At 45.4% G+C, this 17,022-nt stretch overlaps 1 protein-coding gene across 1 annotated transcript in view; it reads left to right on the top strand.

Moving 5' to 3' along the window:
- Positions 1 to 9,272: 9,272 nt before the first annotated feature.
- SYNDIG1 (synapse differentiation inducing 1) overlaps positions 9,273 to 17,022 on the top strand; it is a 40,291-nt gene continuing 32,541 nt past the window's right edge. Inside the window, exon 1 of the mRNA XM_086878905.1 lies at positions 9,273 to 9,840. Coding sequence (XP_086735031.1) covers positions 9,361 to 9,840 — 480 coding nt within the window. The 5' untranslated portion in view covers positions 9,273 to 9,360. The remainder of the gene's footprint in view (positions 9,841 to 17,022) is intronic.

Raw genomic sequence — 17,022 nt, 5'->3', positions numbered from 1 at the left:
GCATTGGGAGGGAAAGTGCGCACGGGGCTCTCCTTTTCCCTTCCCTCCTCTTCCCCGTGAGGAATCCCACCTAGCGCACTGTGGCAGAAGAGCTTTTCCTGCCAGCTCCCGTCCGCCCTGGCAGCCCAGGGAAGGGGGAGAGGGGTTGTGCAGGGGTATGCGGGGGCAGAGCCCGAGCCGGGGGCACGCAGCGGAGATGCTGAGCTCCTGGCAGCCGCAGCTGCCCGCTCCCCTCGCTATCCTGCTCCGGAGAGGCGCCGGGCTGAATTCCTTCTCCTTCCCATCCTCTAGTTTGAGAGCAGTGACAGCTAAGTTGAAGAAAGGGATGGTTGAGGCAGGGGGACAGCAGTGGTCCCCGCTCTCGGTGGCAGTGGGGTGACACTGGGTAAGTCCCCCCTACCTACCACATCCTTCTGGATGGGGTATCCGGGTATCACTAAAGCATCCCTCAAGGGGTCAGTTCTTCAGTAGGAAGAGGCTGGCAATGCACTGAGAGCTTTCTGGAATTGACACTCCAGGAGTACAAGCCTTCCTGGGACAGGACTGGTAGCGTTCCCCAGTCAGGAGTGTGCTGTAGGGGGAAAGGTGCAAGGGTCTGTGTGGGACTGGTGGTGGTGGGGGGGTATAACCCCCTTCCCACCGGATAAAACATGGAGCAGGACTGGCAGGAGTTGCTCCAGAGAGCAATCTGTTGAACTGTGTCCTCAAAATCACTGGAGGGAAGCTGTAGCCTCTGTGTGTAATGAAAGAGAACGAAAGAAAGAAAAATCTAAACTTTCCAGATAGATTAAATATTCAAATTACAATTAATTCGATATTAATCTGGTGTAAATAGAACATTAGCAACAATTAAAAGATGCTTTGATGGTCTTAAACTTAAGATGATGCATTAACTGGCACACAGAGGGGGATATTTGTGTATTTTAAAAGGCAGTCAGAACAGAGAATACACTTTCCTACATTCATGCATTTAAATGACTTAGTTTTAATTACAGTTAATTAACTGTCTTCTTTTCAAGTAGCTGCAGGTAGATGGTCTGTATTAATTTCAAATTACCTCACTCTTAAGACAAAGACTGATTTTACTGGACAAGGTGACATTTTATTGGCAGTTTTGGTAACTACAGGTCATGCCAGGGTGTGTGTAGGATAAATGCATTTGTAGCAATTAAATGAAGTCTCCTCTCATTAAGCAGGCAGGCAGATGTCTCACACCATTGGTGCCACACTCTCTGGAATAAATCTCACACACAGAGCAGGGCTCTTCCTTATACAAATGCAGATGTAATGCAGTACTGGTATACACAGGCACCACCACAACACATTTAACTTGAGGAAGGATGTTCTCAGGATTAAAAATGCTTTTCCTTCTCAGGACAGTGTTAGAGAAAATGTGCAACATGTTTGGATAAGGTTTTTTTTTGTCTTTCTTTCTACAGCAAATCCATATCTGCAGACAGCTGTAAAATGCTTCCAGTAGAGTTTTTTAGCACTATGTGGTTATTAAGATTGCAGATTACATATGAGACTATTAAGAGTCCAAGTTTTGTTGTCTTCTCTTGGAGGACTTGAATTTTTACAGGTTATGGTTTGCATGGTGCAATTGGGGAAAAAAAATGGAAAATAACTGCAGAGGTGCGCACAGGAGAAAAATACCCTGCGTGTTCATTGGCTTTGCTTTGACAAACATGAATAGTGGCTGTGTGTAAGTGTCTGAATACACATCCTCCAGCTATCATGTCAATTGTTTCTGAATACCCTTCCTCTGGCAAAAAGCTGGAAACTACTTTGAGTAAGGGGGTCGCAGCAAAATGCTCCTCTTCAGATGTAGGTGCCTGTGACCCTGAGGATTCACATGGAGCTGGTCTAACCTGTAGCACCTAATAATCAAAAGATTCTGTGATTTGAATTTGGTGGTGTAAAATCAGAAGAGTGACAAACTGTTTGTTTTCACTGCACAAGCAAAGACTGCATTTTGAAGCAGTGGTGCAGTGCGTGAGTGGTGTGTGTCCATGCGTGCCTTTAGCAGTGCCAGTTTTATACCTGGCATCCCTATGGATGTGTATTTGTGTGTCTATAAAAACTGAATGTGCAAAGTTCCCTCATTTACCAATAACTCTCCAAATCCGTGCTGTATTTCTGTCCTTACACTTTGAGGCTTCACTGAGGCACAAGAAGAATGAGCTGACTCTTCACTCCAGGTTTGCATAATTCTAGTGGAATTTTGTTGGGGTTTGTGTGCTTTGATTGACTGCTCAGATACCTTAAAACTCCCCAGGGAGAACAAAGCACTCTGACATGGTATTTGTTAAAGGACAGAATCATAAAATGGTTTGGGTTGCAAAGGATGTTAAGATCATGTAGTTCCAAACTACATGACATGCCATGGATGGGGATACATTCCACTAGCTCAGGTTGCTCAGGGCCCATCCAACCTGAAAATTTCCAGGGATGGGGCATAATCAAATAGTTCAGCTCCTAGAGCAAGGACCTAGGAAAGGCATCCAGCCTGGTCCTGCAGCACACCTGTGCTCAGTGTGCTGCTTCAGGACATCTCCCACCGCAGCTGCCCGCTACATGCAATGACTTCTCCAGTCCTCTTCCAGCTGGTGGTGTCCCCATGTCACCCACCCAGCTTCCAGCTCCTATCCTTGTGCTCTTTGCAGCAGAACAATCTCCCTTCTTCCACCTGCATGTGGCTCACAAGATCATGGAGGCAAGGTTGTGATGTGCTGCCAGCCCAAAGCCTGTGCCTCCCATCCAGAAGTCCCTGAGGTCCTATATCCCTTCTCCTCCCAGAGAACAGAGAGGACAGGATTTTTCTTCGTGTTCAGACAATGCCCTGAGTCTAATAGGCATCAGCATTACTCACTTCAATTTTGCTTTCTGCATGGAGGGGTGAGTGTAGGGTTAAGAAAGGTCTGTAAAGGTCAAACTATGCCCCACTGATGCTACTGCTTCGTCTGCCCCTGCCTGCCCTGTCTGCCTCCAGCTACCACTCTCACCATGGCTAAATCACTTACTCTGTAAAGCTTTTGTCCCACAGTATAGCCCTGCCTCTGCAATTTTTATAGGTCTTATGGAGCACAGCTGATTTTATGGCCCCAGAAGCGTCTGTTTACTCTAATCATCCTTGCCCAGATAAACTGACTCTAGTAATTTTACAGTGTTTTTCTAGCAAAGTGACTTACAGCCCTGGGGTGCTTTGCTTGGGGCAGGAGGTACAGAAATTCCCATTTTGCACCAAGTCTGCACCACCACACTGTCTTCCTGTTCTGTCATCTCCTTATTTTCCATCTGTGCTTCAGGAAAACCTCAAGTCCAGCCTGGAGCACAGCACTGGGGGTTTACACACAGAGCAAGTGTGAGGCGGTCTTTTCCTGCTTTGCTTCCTGCATGCAGTGTGGGAAAACAAGAGGAGCCAGATGAGCAGGGTGCATGCAAGAATTGGGCTCTCTGGGGGCTTGGCTGCCCATCAGGAATGACACTGGAGTGAGGTAGTAGGGCCAGTCCTGGATCCACATTTGGATGTTCCTGCCTGTGGACCAGCCTGGTCACAAACACAGTCAAACAGGGATTTTATGTCCAAGGGGAGGCACAGGATTCAGCCAGCAGGCAGACCAAGAGGGCCAGGGAATGCTGTGATGTTGGTATTTGTGGGAGAGACTCTCGAGGTTCTTTTGGAAGGTCTTAAAGTAAGAATTGCTCCTCATGGCTCAAATCTCCCCATTTTGAAATGGGTGTGGGGAGCTCACAGGTGATGCTGGGTACGCTTGGGGTTGTATGATGCTCCTGGTCTGCAGTATTGGGGAGCCTCTTGAAAACACAGGAATAAAAACACAGTCAGACCTTCTGACTGCTTTCACTCTGCAGAGTAATTGCCAGAAGTTGTACAGGTGTCAAGGTGTTTTTACACTGGTGCCTTCCACAACAGCCAGGGTTATTTACACCACAGCAAGATTCTGTTAGTCAGGTCAGTTATTTATTATCTGGAATGTGCAGTGAATGAAAAAAAGTTTTGAGTTCAGACCGAACCCCACTAAGAATTAAGGCTGAAAAATTTTAAGATGTCAAGGAGAATTGCTAGAAAAGTCTGAATTGTGTCTTTCTTTTTTTATTGGAGGCAACTTGAGGTATAGTGAATTAAAAGCCAGCTTGTTCAATTAAAAATAAATAAATGAAACCTTGCATTTCATTTTAGCTCAGGCAAAATGCTTCCATCTGGTCAAAAGGAAATACTTTGTTGCAGGAATAACATTATTATATATTAGGTCAACGCAAGGTAATTCCTTCTTTCTTCCCCACTCTATTCTTTAGTTCAGATACTGAATTAAGCAATCAATTATTCAGGCAGATATGCAGATGGTAATTGTTTTAACATATATCTCTGCACAGGCAATCAAGAGACCTGGATTTTATTTCCAGCTCTGTCTTGACATGACCTTGGGCATTTCACCATTCTCCAAGTTCCTCGTTTTTAAGAGGACAGATCACATCTCACAGCAGATTTGCTGCATATTGGTAATACTAAAATAGCATGGAGGTCTTTTTAATTCCACTATTAGCAATGAAACATTTAGCTATCACTAATGCATGCATTCCTAATTTTCCCAGTGTGAGTTACTTGCTCTGCCTTACGAAACTCCCTGTAGTTTACTTAATAGGGTAAAAGGAATTCCAGCTGCTGAAATACAGCATTCCCTTAAAACAAAACCTACTTTAATAAGCCCCAGCTAAATCAAAGAAGAAAAATACAAGTGGAAAAGAAATTTTTTTCCTTCATTTTGTTAAATATTTCACTTTGTAATCAGCACCCCAGATCCATACATTGCCTGTGATTTCTCTCATGTGTAAGGTCTGTATTTGTTGTAGCAGTTTCTAAATGTCTGGAATGCCTCAAACCAATGGGAAGCCTTTTGCACTGTGCTTTAGAAACTCCCTCTTACCTGAGAGCTCATGCCAGGAAATCTGCAACTTCCTTTCTTGATGTGGGGCTTCTTGAGCTTGTGGAGCTTGACTTCTCTTCAAAAGAGCTTTCTCCCCTGTGCCTTCTCTGCACTGGCAGAGGGGAAAGCAGCTTCAAACCCAGGGACATTTTGTTGAATCTGATAATCCTGGGCCTGAATCAGCTTCTGCTGGTGGCTCAAAGGGTCCCTATTGCTACTTCTTCTTGCCATTCTGGAGATTTAGAATGACAGGGATTTGGGAGCAGTACATATCTTTTGAGGAGCATGGGAGACAGGTGGGAATCTATAAGGATCAGAGGGATTCAAATCATGAATAATCAAGGTGATGGAATCTCAGAAGGTGGGCAGTGCTATTTCATGTTCAAAGAGAGGTCAGCTCTGGGATTACACCACAATCCTCAGAGCTTCATTCAGCTGGATCTTCAAAATATCCAGTGATGGAGACTGCAAAACCTCCCTGGGCAGCTTTTTCCTGTGCTTGACTGTCTTCTTGGGGAAAATATTTCTGCTGATACCCAGTACTCCCATGCAGAAGCACATGAGTTTTTGAGCCTTTTTTCCTGGTTGATGTCCTGCCAGATCTGCAGGAAATGGCAGAGGGTACAGCCTCAGGCTTTGACAGCAGATGGGGACTCTGCCTTCAGCCTCACTTGCCTTCATCTTCCAGTTTTCTTGCCAATAAACCAATTTGCTGGGCTGGTGATGCTTGGTCTGTGTGGATGAATGTCCTTCTGGTCTGCTCTGAGGAGACCGCTGGGGCTTTTCAGCCATAGCCCCAAGTTTCAACTGTATGGCTTGTTCAGAATTCACGGGGTTTGTATTCAGTTTCCCAACTGCTTACTCACACAGGACATTGGGTGCCTGGCAAGGGTCTCCAGAAGACTAAAGAGCCCTTAAGCTGTGCAAAGGCCCCTGGAAAAAGGAGGAAAACAGCATCCTGCCAGGTCCTGGGAGAGCAAAGGAGTTTTGGGATGGTGGGCAGTAACAGCTGGCTTCTGCTCCTTGTCTGCTAGAGCCTGGGGCACAGCATTTAGCTGTTCTCTCCCTGCCCTCCCTACAGCTGGCATTTCTCTGTCTCACACCCTCTGCTTAATTAGTTTGTCAGGCACTGTCATCATAGCAGGAGGCTGCAGAACACCCAGCAGAGCGTGGCTCTCAGTGCAGCTCCTCATTGTAGCTGGGCTCTGCTGTAACACGAGTGATAGCTTAATAAACCACAGCATTGCAGACTAAAGATCTTGGCACTGCTTGCAGCTTCTTATTAAAATAAGAAAGGGGGAGGGGGGAATACAAGAAATTGGAAAGAGTGAAGGTTAAAATAATTAATGGGCTCACCTTTTATAGTAGGCTGGGGTAGACTAGGGGTAAAAATGTCTAACCTGAAAGTAAACATTAGATTGAAGGCTGGTACATTGATTATATATATCTATCCGTTAATAACTTGAACTTAGCTTTTCCTTCTGGTTCCAGTCTCAAGTGTGAAAATAGAGAATTATTTCTGGTTGGCCTCAGTGACAGTGAGTGATTTGTGGGACAATTAAAACCATGCAAAGATAGAAGAAACCTGAATCCAACCAATTAAAATTAACTCTGCATTTTGGAGCAGACTGAAAGGCTTTCTTATTTCAAGAGCTCTGATGAATTTAATTTTCCTGTCAACATCATTCTGAAACCTCATTGTGGTCATAGGTAATGAGAGCTTTTTTCTGTTTTGATTGTTGGCTCCCTGCAGAGAAGGCACGCTCCAGTTTCCCCAGGTGGTCTGTCAGAGGTTACCTGCTCTGGCACTGCCATTTGGGGATTCTGGGCTGCAGGAAACCTGGAAACCTGGAACAATCTTAATTTTAGGATGTACCTGTGAGTCACAGGCACGTGAACCTGGCCCAGGCCATGTCCATGAAAGCCCCTAATGAAAGTGGAGTGGCCAGATCCATGTCCAAAGGGTCCCTGCAGGCAGGACAAAGACTCTGAGCCACTGCAGAAGCACAGCTGCCTCTTGACCCTATGCATCACTCGTGACCATGTACCACTCTCTGTCACACCTCCATCTCAACCTGGGGGATTCCATTTCAGGAGTATTACTAATATAATTATTTCTTTTCTCCTTTCTCCCTTCTTAATATATTATACTGGAAAGGCCTGAGTCTCATCAGCCTCTTCCCATTAAGCAATACTCTTGCAGGGCCAAGAACATTGGGTCAGGCTCTGGTAAGGCAGGCAGCCAGCTACAGATTAAAATGCACCTGGGGTTAAACCATTTTCCTTGATTGCATGCTGCCATCCACGTCTCCCTGCTGACCTTCCCTGAGGCACGCTGCCTGCACTGCTATGTGGGACTCCAGGGAGGATGTCCTGAGCAATGGATTATCCCTATTACCAGAGGAGCTCTGTAAGGAAAGGATGCTCCCTGCCTTGTCTCATTTTGGATGGTTTTTCCCACTTTTTTTGCCCGTTGCCAAGGGGAAAGTGTCACTCAGAATCTGCAATATTGGTTTACAAGAGTGGTTTAAATGCACAGAAGGTAAAGACCTGCCATGTAGATGTTTAGATCTGTGGTAGGAATGAGCAACAATGAAGCTCCTAGGCATTCAAAAAAACTGCCCTAAAATGGCATTTTCCCGAGTGCTGCTTAAGCCAGACTTTGCTGAAATGATGTGACCACAGGGAGGTGCAAGGCCTGACCCAAGTTTTCCAGCCACTGATGCAGTGACAAAGTGTTGACCTCTTCATGCATTTCTCAGGAGGGCCTTTGTTTGATTTGTGAGTCTTCCTCCAATTTCTGCTACATCTGTAGCATATTCCTCCTGACCATTTTTCTTTGCTTGACAGGTGGCAGGGATAAGAATGCTTGCAAGAGGGTTTGCATTTTTGGGTGAAGTCTCTCTGGCTTTGGGATTGGTGGTTGATGTTACATATCAAGGGGCCTCTTACGTCTTCCAAGCTGGGTCAGGAGAAACTGAGCAAAGCCTGAAAATTTACTCTCTAGTTGATGAGTGTCTTTCATCTTCAGCCTGTGGGGATGTACTTCTGTATAGTTTCTTTGGGAGAAGTGGGAGGAAGAAGTGGAATGTTTGTGGTCAAACAGCTGGAGGCCCAGCAGGATGCTCCTGCTGCCTGGATTACACATGTAACCACCATGGGATCCCACCATGATGGAGTCTCTCTTCTGTAGCTTTTCTGCTGGTTCACTTAAGAGAAGCACTGAACTACTTGACAACACAATAAAATGAGGCTTCTGCATGTTAAACCAAGTGCTGTGGATGTAAACATGTCAGCACTCTGGGTCAAGCTCTCTTGTATGTTAAATAGGTTTCTTGCTTAATTGGCAGTGTTAAAACAGCTCTTAGCAGTGTTTAAATACCTCTTGCATCCAAAAGAGACACTGAAGGTATTTGAAGTCTGAAGAGGAAATAATATGAGGTTTTTGCTAGACGTTGCTCTGTTAGAGGTTGTCTGACATAAAAGGGAAACAGAGAGAAAGCGCTGAGTAAAAAAATTACATATGTTTTTGTGTTTGTGTATTTCATTCTTGGTTTCCTCCAGACAGCACAATGGGGATGGTAATCCTACATTAATAGGATCTTAACTTGATCTTAGAAGATCTAATATGAAGAACTTTGAAGCCAGTAGCATGTCTGTAATTTTTATGCTCATGCCCGGAAACAAACTCCTGAATTTACTGTTGCTGTGGCCAATACATCAGTATTTCAAAAGGCATTTTCCTTTGGCTACACCTGAGAAAAATGAGCAGCCTGGTGAGAAAGTGTTTGGGCTGGAAAAAATGGGTTTTCAAAGGATAGTAAAGCACTTGCCAAGGGCAAAGGGTGGCTGCAGACACCGACAGATGAGTGCAGCACCTGCCCATCTTTTTTTGCAGTTGCAGACTTCTGAGAACTGAAAATGGTTCTTTTAGGAAATATTTTTGGTGGTGGTGGTTTGGTCTTTTTTTTTCTTTTTTCTTTTTTTTTTTCCCCCCCCTTATCTCTTATCAAAGTGTTTAAAGGAAAGGGATGTAGTTCCCAGGATGACAGCTGTGTACCCATGGGAGGCTGGAGCAGGCACCAAAGCCATTCTTTAATGGGGTCACTACCAAGACCTTTCACCTCATCTGCTTCTCTACATCCCATGGATATGGGGCAGGTGTTCTTTGCCTCTCTGAGTGGGGGTATATTTGGGGACCTAAGTCAGGGTACGCACATATATGGGGCTCTGTTTTCTCTTGAGACTACAGGGAAGACAAGCTGACTTGAGTCCCTCAACTCATTACCTTTGTCCTTACCTTTGTTTCTGTTTCCTTTCTTCATCAGGAAAATGGGAGCCACTCAGCCAGCGTGAGCTCTAAGGCACAGCAAAATAAAGGCCACCGGTCCCACTGCCTTGGACATCTCCCAGCATGGATGGCTTGGTTGAGCAGAACAGCGTGCTGATGCACAGTAAGATCACTGAGGCTGGGAAAAGGAATGGTTTAATTAACACAAGGAACTTAGTGGCAGAGAGCCGAGATGGTCTGGTCTCTGTGTACCCCACCCCGCAGTACCAGAGCCACAGAGCGGGCAGCCTGTCCTCTCCCAGATGCCCGGAGAATGGCAGGAGCGACCCCGTGCAGCAGCTCCTGGACCCCAGCATGCTGCAGCAGACAGTGGAGTCTCACTACAGGCCCAACATCATCCTCTACTCCGAGAATGTGCTGCGCTCCTGGGGCGAGAGCCTGGGCTCAGAGTGCTGTGAGACGACCTTCATCGAGGAGCGCTCGCCCACCAAAGACAGCCTGGAGTACCCCGACAGCAAATTCATCGACCTCTCCGCAGATGACATCAAGATCCACACCCTCTCCTATGAGGTGGAGGAAGAGGAGGATTTCCAGGAACTAGAGGTCAGACATCACTTGGGATATGTGGGGAAGGCTGGGAGGAGGAGGGCATGTTTGAAATTAAGTGTACAACCCCCTAGAGCTGAACAGCAGGGGATAAACTGCTTTTTGGGTCAGCTGTATCACTTTCTCCTCCAACTAGGACAATAAATGATTGCTCTTCTTTATTTGTTGGGTAAGGTCCCAGATCTGTGGATACCAATGGCAAAATTCCCACTGGCCCTAATGGAGTTTTGCATTTTCCTTCTGCCTCTGAAGGGGATGGTCAGAAACAGAAGAGCCATGTGCTTAAATGCTGTGTAAGGCTGGGGCTGGGAGCATCTGTCTATCTGCATGGAGCCCATTTACTCAGCAGGCCAACATCATCTCTTGCCTTCACCTGACTTGAGCAGAATGTTTTAAATTACTGGCTCAAACACATTTCTGTCTTGGAGTTAACGCAGAAACAGAAGTCTCTGGGTTTCAAGCTGCAGTGAATCCATGTCTCTGAAATAAATGATATTTTTCTGATGGAGCAAAACACTTTTTAGACGCAAATACAATGTTTTCTTCTGGAGTCCCATGCCTCATTGATTGCTCAATGTAAAGTAACAGGGAAGACTATGGAAACAACTTCATTCTTTCTTAAATGATGCATTTTTTAAAATTTTAACCAGAAGCCCAAGTGTGGCAGGGATTTGTGTTTGACAGTGTTTGTGGGAATGGAGGGTGAACATAATGCCAGTGATCTGAAAACTTCATCCACCATTGGTCAGAGACTCCTAACCTAGCAAAGACCCTCTGGCTGTCTAGAGCAAAGCCATACCTTCAAGCATGAATGTCCCAGCTGAGACAGGGACACTGGTTGTGCTTCTCTATTGCTGTGATTTTTGGTTAGAACTGAGACCTAACAAGCCCTAAATTTTCTATTTTCACCTCCTGTAATACCAGTGTCTCACCCTGTGATCAGCACAGGGGAAATTCAACAAGAACCCTACTTCCCATTTATTCTCTTTTCTCCCTGTATTGATAAGGTGGGAAGAGGGAAGTGTTTTTCCCAGTGCATGCCATTAATGCAGTATTCAATGCCTCCACAGGGAGACAGAAAGCTTCTCTCTGAAGCATGTGAGAATATTAGCTCAAATCACACCCTTCCACAGAATTTCAGAATTGACCGTGGGAAGTATAATTTCCTCAATCAAAACAAAATTCCTGGTTGCTGTCTTTTTGCCCCAGTTTCTCTCATGCAGTAGTAGACTGCAGCACACATGGTGTTATTGACACATCTGGCTTGACATTCAGGCAGTAAAAAGAAAAAGTCTCCTTCTTGTCAATTCAAGTCAAGAAGAACATTCTTAAGCCAACTTTTGGAGAACGAGATAAAAAAAGGCTGGGAAAATGAGCAGCATAAGGAAAAAAACCTCTTCAAAGTAGTACTGGAGGAACTTGATCAGCTTTTCATAGAGAACATTTGTGTCTTAAAAACCAGCTGTAGAACTTCATCCTCCCCTGATCTTAAGGGGAGAAACAAGACTGTAAATTTTGGTAACTTGCTCTGACAGTGTGTGTACCCTTTTCCCTGGCTTCTTCTTTCTGACCTGTTTCTCTGGAAAGAGACCTCCTGAGGGGAAACGTGGCAGCTCTTGAAGGGCTATAGAGCATCTGGAATCACAGATTCCCTGTCTCATTTGACCCTTTGGGATGACACTGTGCTAGCAAACAGAGGTGTATGGACAACCATCTTGACCTATGTGTACAAAGTGCTCAGAATAAGATGTTCACAAAGTACACACCACCCACGGATTTTCCTCCCCATCAAAATTTCTCCTCCACTAGGAACAGGGGAGGAGAAAAACAGGCATTTTTGGATAAGGACCTGCCAATCTGGAAATGCTTGCTTTGCTTTAAGCTTCTGCTTTGAGACCAGGGTCTGTCTCCATTGCTGTGTTCCCTGGCCAGCCCTGTGCACCAGCACCATGATTTTCACACTTTTCCATGAACTTTTCCATGATCCCAAAGGATCAACCTGCTGAGCAGCTGTTTTCAGCAAGAAGTAGCTCAGCATGGCAAGTAGCTTCCATTCCAAGAAAGTCCAAATTCTGCAGATGTAGCTGGTTGTGCAGGAGAGGAGAGATGAATTTGACAGCACCAGACCAGAAAAAAGACTTGTCTGCTGTGTTTTACTCTTCTGGTTCACAGAGGCTGGTGGGCAGAGGCTGTGTCTGTGTGGCCAGATGCCTGAGGGCCTCCTGGGCTTGGCTAGAGCACAGCTTCATTAGAGACCTGAATTCCTGTGTGGAGACTCTTGGAATGGAAGAGCACTACTTAAGGACAAGCAGTCACTGAGTAGGTGATGAACCATGCCAGACTGTTAACTACACAAAAACAGCGCCTGAATCACACAGCACAAGTGTGCCCCACTAGAAGGAATTTTTTCCCTGCCAGTTGCTATCAAGAGTCAAATGCTTTTTTAGGTTACTAATAGATGGGATGGGAAAGAGTGAGTACCAGGACTGGGAGCAGAAGTTAGAAGGAAGAGGGTGGTACAACAGAGGTGCAAATTTTTCTGGCCCCCTGTGAGAGTCCTCAAGGGTTTGAGTCTGCCACTGAGGGTGGCACAGGATGTTGCTGTGTATCTTGTCACATTGACTGTCAAGCCACAGCTCATCAAGGCATGGAAGCTGCAGAGTGTCAGAGTAGAGTAGGGCTCATGTCTGCTTCAGCACTTCTTTCTGGGAGAAAACTATAAACTAGGCCTTTTTGGACACATTGACAAAGAGTGGAGCTTTGTGCAGAAGAGCTATTTTATCTTGAAAACTGAGGGCTACCTCCTGTTCTCCACATGCCACTGCAAGGCAAGTGGACCCCCAGCTTGAGCTTCTCTGTAAAATGCCTTCTGGGAGACACACCAGCCATGGGGTTGTGAGTCATTGCTCTTCCACCATGTCTCCCTGGCACTGCCTGCCTCATACCAGAATGCCTGCCTAGGGTTTTTCAGGACAGATATTTGATTTCTTATAAATGCCAAAATATCAGTCTTCTCCCTTTGTAGCATCCCCTCCATCTCAATGCAATGCTTTCAGGAAAGACACATGGAAAAAATAGTTTTATTGCAGGTCAGACTGCTTCTGACATGATTGTCTTTTTGAAAAGAGTTGGGCTTTTGATAACCAGAAAGGTAGCTGTTCTCTGGCAGAAAACTCTTCAGTAGAGAAAGGTTCTGAAAAAAAACCAGGGATTGGGATTGATTTGGTTTGAAGAATTGACCAAGCCAAGCTTCAGGGTTTGCTAGGCGTCAGCCTCCTCAGGATGGGTCTATCCAACTCAAGATGTCTAGGACAAGTTTCTGGCAAGGAGACACCTTCTTCCCTTCCCAAGCTTGAGGACTCTGAAGGGCATGGGAGATGCACCAGAGGAGCAGGAGACACCCTAATCATGGGTTGTACCCTGCAGCAACATTTAACCAACTTATTTGCTGGGATTTTTTTACTAGCAGTGCTTCTCAGGTCCTGGTGGAGTGTTGTTCAGTCTGCCTAAAAAAATCATAATTGTCTGGAGGGAAAAACATCTCAGAAACAGCTCTCATTAGCATATAGAGCCCTGCTTTGCTCCAGCAATTACCAGGCATGAAAACAGAAGGCTGCACATTCTGTCAGGGCTTTAAACTTCTCTCTTCCATGCCCATCCCTGAAATCAAATGATTCCCTATTTAGGTATCTCTGGAAAATTTATAAATATCTTATGAGTTCTTTATGCCACAACTAATAGACAGACAACTTGTCAAATGTGGCGGCAGTGAAATATGAAATGAGTTACAAGATGAAATACCCTCCTGTTAGAGATCATGTGCCATCTTTCATCCAAAAATAGCATTTGTCATATTATATTCCTGCTAGTTTCCCTCCTAGCCACTAGGTAGATTGCTTATTTAGAGAAACCCAAGCTATTCATGGCAGCAAATTAAATTATTCATATACGTCGCATGAAAGAATACCTTGGAGCTCTCTCTTAAAACCCTCTCACTTTTTTCCCCAGCACCCAGCAATGTCTGAAACAATCTCTAAATGCAAAATAAATAGAATGTTCTGTGAGTGAAAGAAGAAAAGAAATGTAGTGCTTTTAAGGTATAAATTTCTTCTTTTTCTTCTGCTAGAAATTGCTGGATTCTGTTGTGAAAACTCATCCTTTGGACCTGAGCATGAAATTGTAGAGACAGAATTTGGATCCTGTTCCATCCAACTACTCTTCTTGACATTCCCAAGCACTTCCTGGCACTTTTTTTCTGTAACATGAAGAGAAGACCCTGAGGAGATTTATGCCCATCAAGCCCCATGACATCATGCATGCTTTCTGTCAATGCTTCCAGCCTGTCTTCCTGCACTGGGCTGTGTCCTCAGCCCTCCCTGGCTGTAGGTATCCAGAAAGCGTGTTTGAACACCCCTTGTGGGGCTGAGTATGGCAGAGCTCCCTTTTCAGAGAGCTCTGCAACAAGGGCAAAGAGAGGGTCTTGCAGCCTGCTTTTACTGATGAATTCACTGGCCACCACAGCTCTCCTCTGAATCGGGTGCACAGTGTTTTTTCTGTTCTGCACCTGGACAATGGAGGAAAACAGCACCATAAATACCTTGCTCAAGCTCATCTAGGGCTGTATTGAGAATATGGGGAAGTAATTATCTGTGGTTTTGTCCCGTGGCATATGCTCAGAAGAGCACAGATGTGCTGTCAGAGGTGTGGTGCCCATGTATGAGCTCCTAAGAGGTGTGGCACTCAGGTATGCAGTCACAGCACTGAGTCATCCTACCCACAGGACACATTTTATATCTCTGAGCTCCTTCAAAGGCACATTATTAACAGATTACAAGCGTGATTACACTTTGCATTTGATTTGTTTTTCTCCTTTGAAGGAGAAGCCACTAAATTCTGGAGATACTGAGCCCTGACAAGGGATATTAACCTCTATTAGCCAGCTCCAGATGAAGAGAGCATGGTTGGGAAGTCACCTTCTTGTTAATAGTAGCCAGGTGCTGTGGCAATTCCTTTTCTCATCATCACTTCCCTGAGTTTTCAGACTGAAGCTCTGCATTGGTGTCTCTGGGATCCAGCCTGTGAGTGTCAGGATCTCTGGATGAGCTGCATGCTGTCATTTGTAGAGGGATATTTGGCACACTTTTTTGAGGACTGCTGTGTCAGCTGCGAAGCAGAAAGGGGACAGTCATGAAGGGTCACTCCACTTTCCCCAGCTTTTTTTAGTGTGGATCCATTCACTGCTGTCTGCAATGAATGGTTGCCAGTTCCTGAGGGCAGGCTGGCTGTGGGTGTCTAGAAAACATCACAAGGGTGATCACAAAGTCCTGGGCTCAAGGAGGAAGAGTAGATTGAGCAGCTACATCCAGGGGTTTTTGCCCATTGCATTTTGGTGTTGCAAAGTTACATGTGAAAAGTTTTCCAAGCAAGGAGAGTCCTCTGTGAGCCCATTCTGCAAGGCTGGCTGGCTGACTGACAGGGCAATTTTTAGACTGGGAGTTGGGGAAACAAGAGGAGCTTCAGCAGGCCAGTGTTAGGGGATTATGGATCTTTTAAATTCCTTTAAAACTGAAAGGGAATCAACTGCAAAACTCAAAGCTGCAAAAAGAAATAAATGGACAGAGAAAATTAAATAAATAACAGGCTTTAGAGACATCACCTCTTAAGAAATTATCAGCAAGATGCTGCTCAGGGATGAGTGAGTATGTGGAGGCGTAGCAGTGATAAACTACAGCCTTTGGTGGAAGAGTTCCAATCCAGCTGCTGCCTTCAGCATCTGCTGCATGGAGGTGAACTCAAAACACTTGCAGGAGAGCAGAAGGATGCAGAGTGCTGGTCAGAGCAGGTCATGATGTTTAACTACGTTACTGGAACAGGCATTGTGTGGAGGGAAACAGAGCACATATTAACTTGGAGCAGCATTGTGTTGGTCTTTGTCAAACCAGACCACTGGACCATCTGCTTTTGAAGGCAGATCCCACAGGGCCATATGAGGAATTAGTTTTGTATGCAGCGTGTGCATGTTGCTGAATTGGTTGCCTTGAAGGGAAAAGGGAAAAGGGCTGTTTCCTGATTATCCATCAGAGGTTACTGGCAGCTGTAGTTCAGAGCAGACCCTGCTGTCTGACATCTCCAGTGTGCTTGGCAGGCTGTCTGCAGAGCAACTGTAATGTCTCTGCTGAGGTAAAGCACATAGCTTTTATGGTCTTGATTTGAGAAAAGGCTTTTTTTAATAGAAAATCCATTACAACTGCATAAAAGTGTTCATCGCCATCTCTGTTAAAAATCTGCACCTTGTGTCTGCTCTTCCTCTATTCTTCTTTCAGTCACTTCAGCTTTTCTACAGAATGAAAGAGCTGCCTCTGATCAGAAATTATCTACTCAGGCACTTTCAGGCTGTGATGAAACTGCATCTTAAATGCATCTTATGAGTGGTTGGCTTCTTTCTTCCTGTGTAGAGGTTTTCCTGTGGCATTCTGCCTTCCAATGCCTGATTTCTCCAACAAACTTGGGAAATGGTGCCAAAGAGCTGATGGGAAGGGAAGGGAAGGGAAGGGAAGGGAAGGGAAGGGAAGGGAAGGGAAGGGAAGGGAAGGGAAGGGAAGGGAAGGGAAGGGAAGGGAAGGGAAGGGAAGGGAAGGGAAGGGAAGGGAAGGGAAGGGAAGGGAAGGGAAGGGAAGGGAAGGGAAGGGAAGGGAAGGGAAGGGAAGGGAAGGGAAGGGAAGGGAAGGGAAGGGAAGGGAAGGGAAGGGAAGGGAAGGGAAGGGAAGGGAAGGGAAGGGAAGGGAAGGGAAGGGAAGGGAAGGGAAGGGAAGGGAAGGGAAGGGAAGGGAAGGGAAGGCTAACTGATGAATGTAATTCTGACTTCTCAACAACACTAATATTCATCTTCTTCAGTGTCAGGGTGCAGCTCTTGCAGGTTCAGGAATAAGTGAAGACAGAGAACTAGGTAGCCAAATTATCAATTATCCCAGTGTCAAGGAGGGTTCTGAATAGAGGAGATTTCTTGGTAAACTCAGGATCAGGTGTCCTGTTATAAGAGGGAATGTTAGAAAGGAGGGTTTGCTAGGAGAAAAGAGTGTTTAGCTGGAAGAGTTAAGAGGTACCATTTGCTGTTGGATTTCTTTCTGTGATTTTTAACTTTTCTTTTTCACCCTTCTGGTTCATAACCTTCTGGTCTGC

This window comes from Cyanistes caeruleus, chromosome 2, assembly GCF_971803275.1.
Source record: "Cyanistes caeruleus chromosome 2, bCyaCae1.hap1.1, whole genome shotgun sequence".
Classification (NCBI taxonomy): domain Eukaryota; kingdom Metazoa; phylum Chordata; class Aves; order Passeriformes; family Paridae; genus Cyanistes; species Cyanistes caeruleus.
Note: the sequence above shows the minus strand (reverse complement) of the source record. Positions and strands in the feature narration are given on the sequence as shown.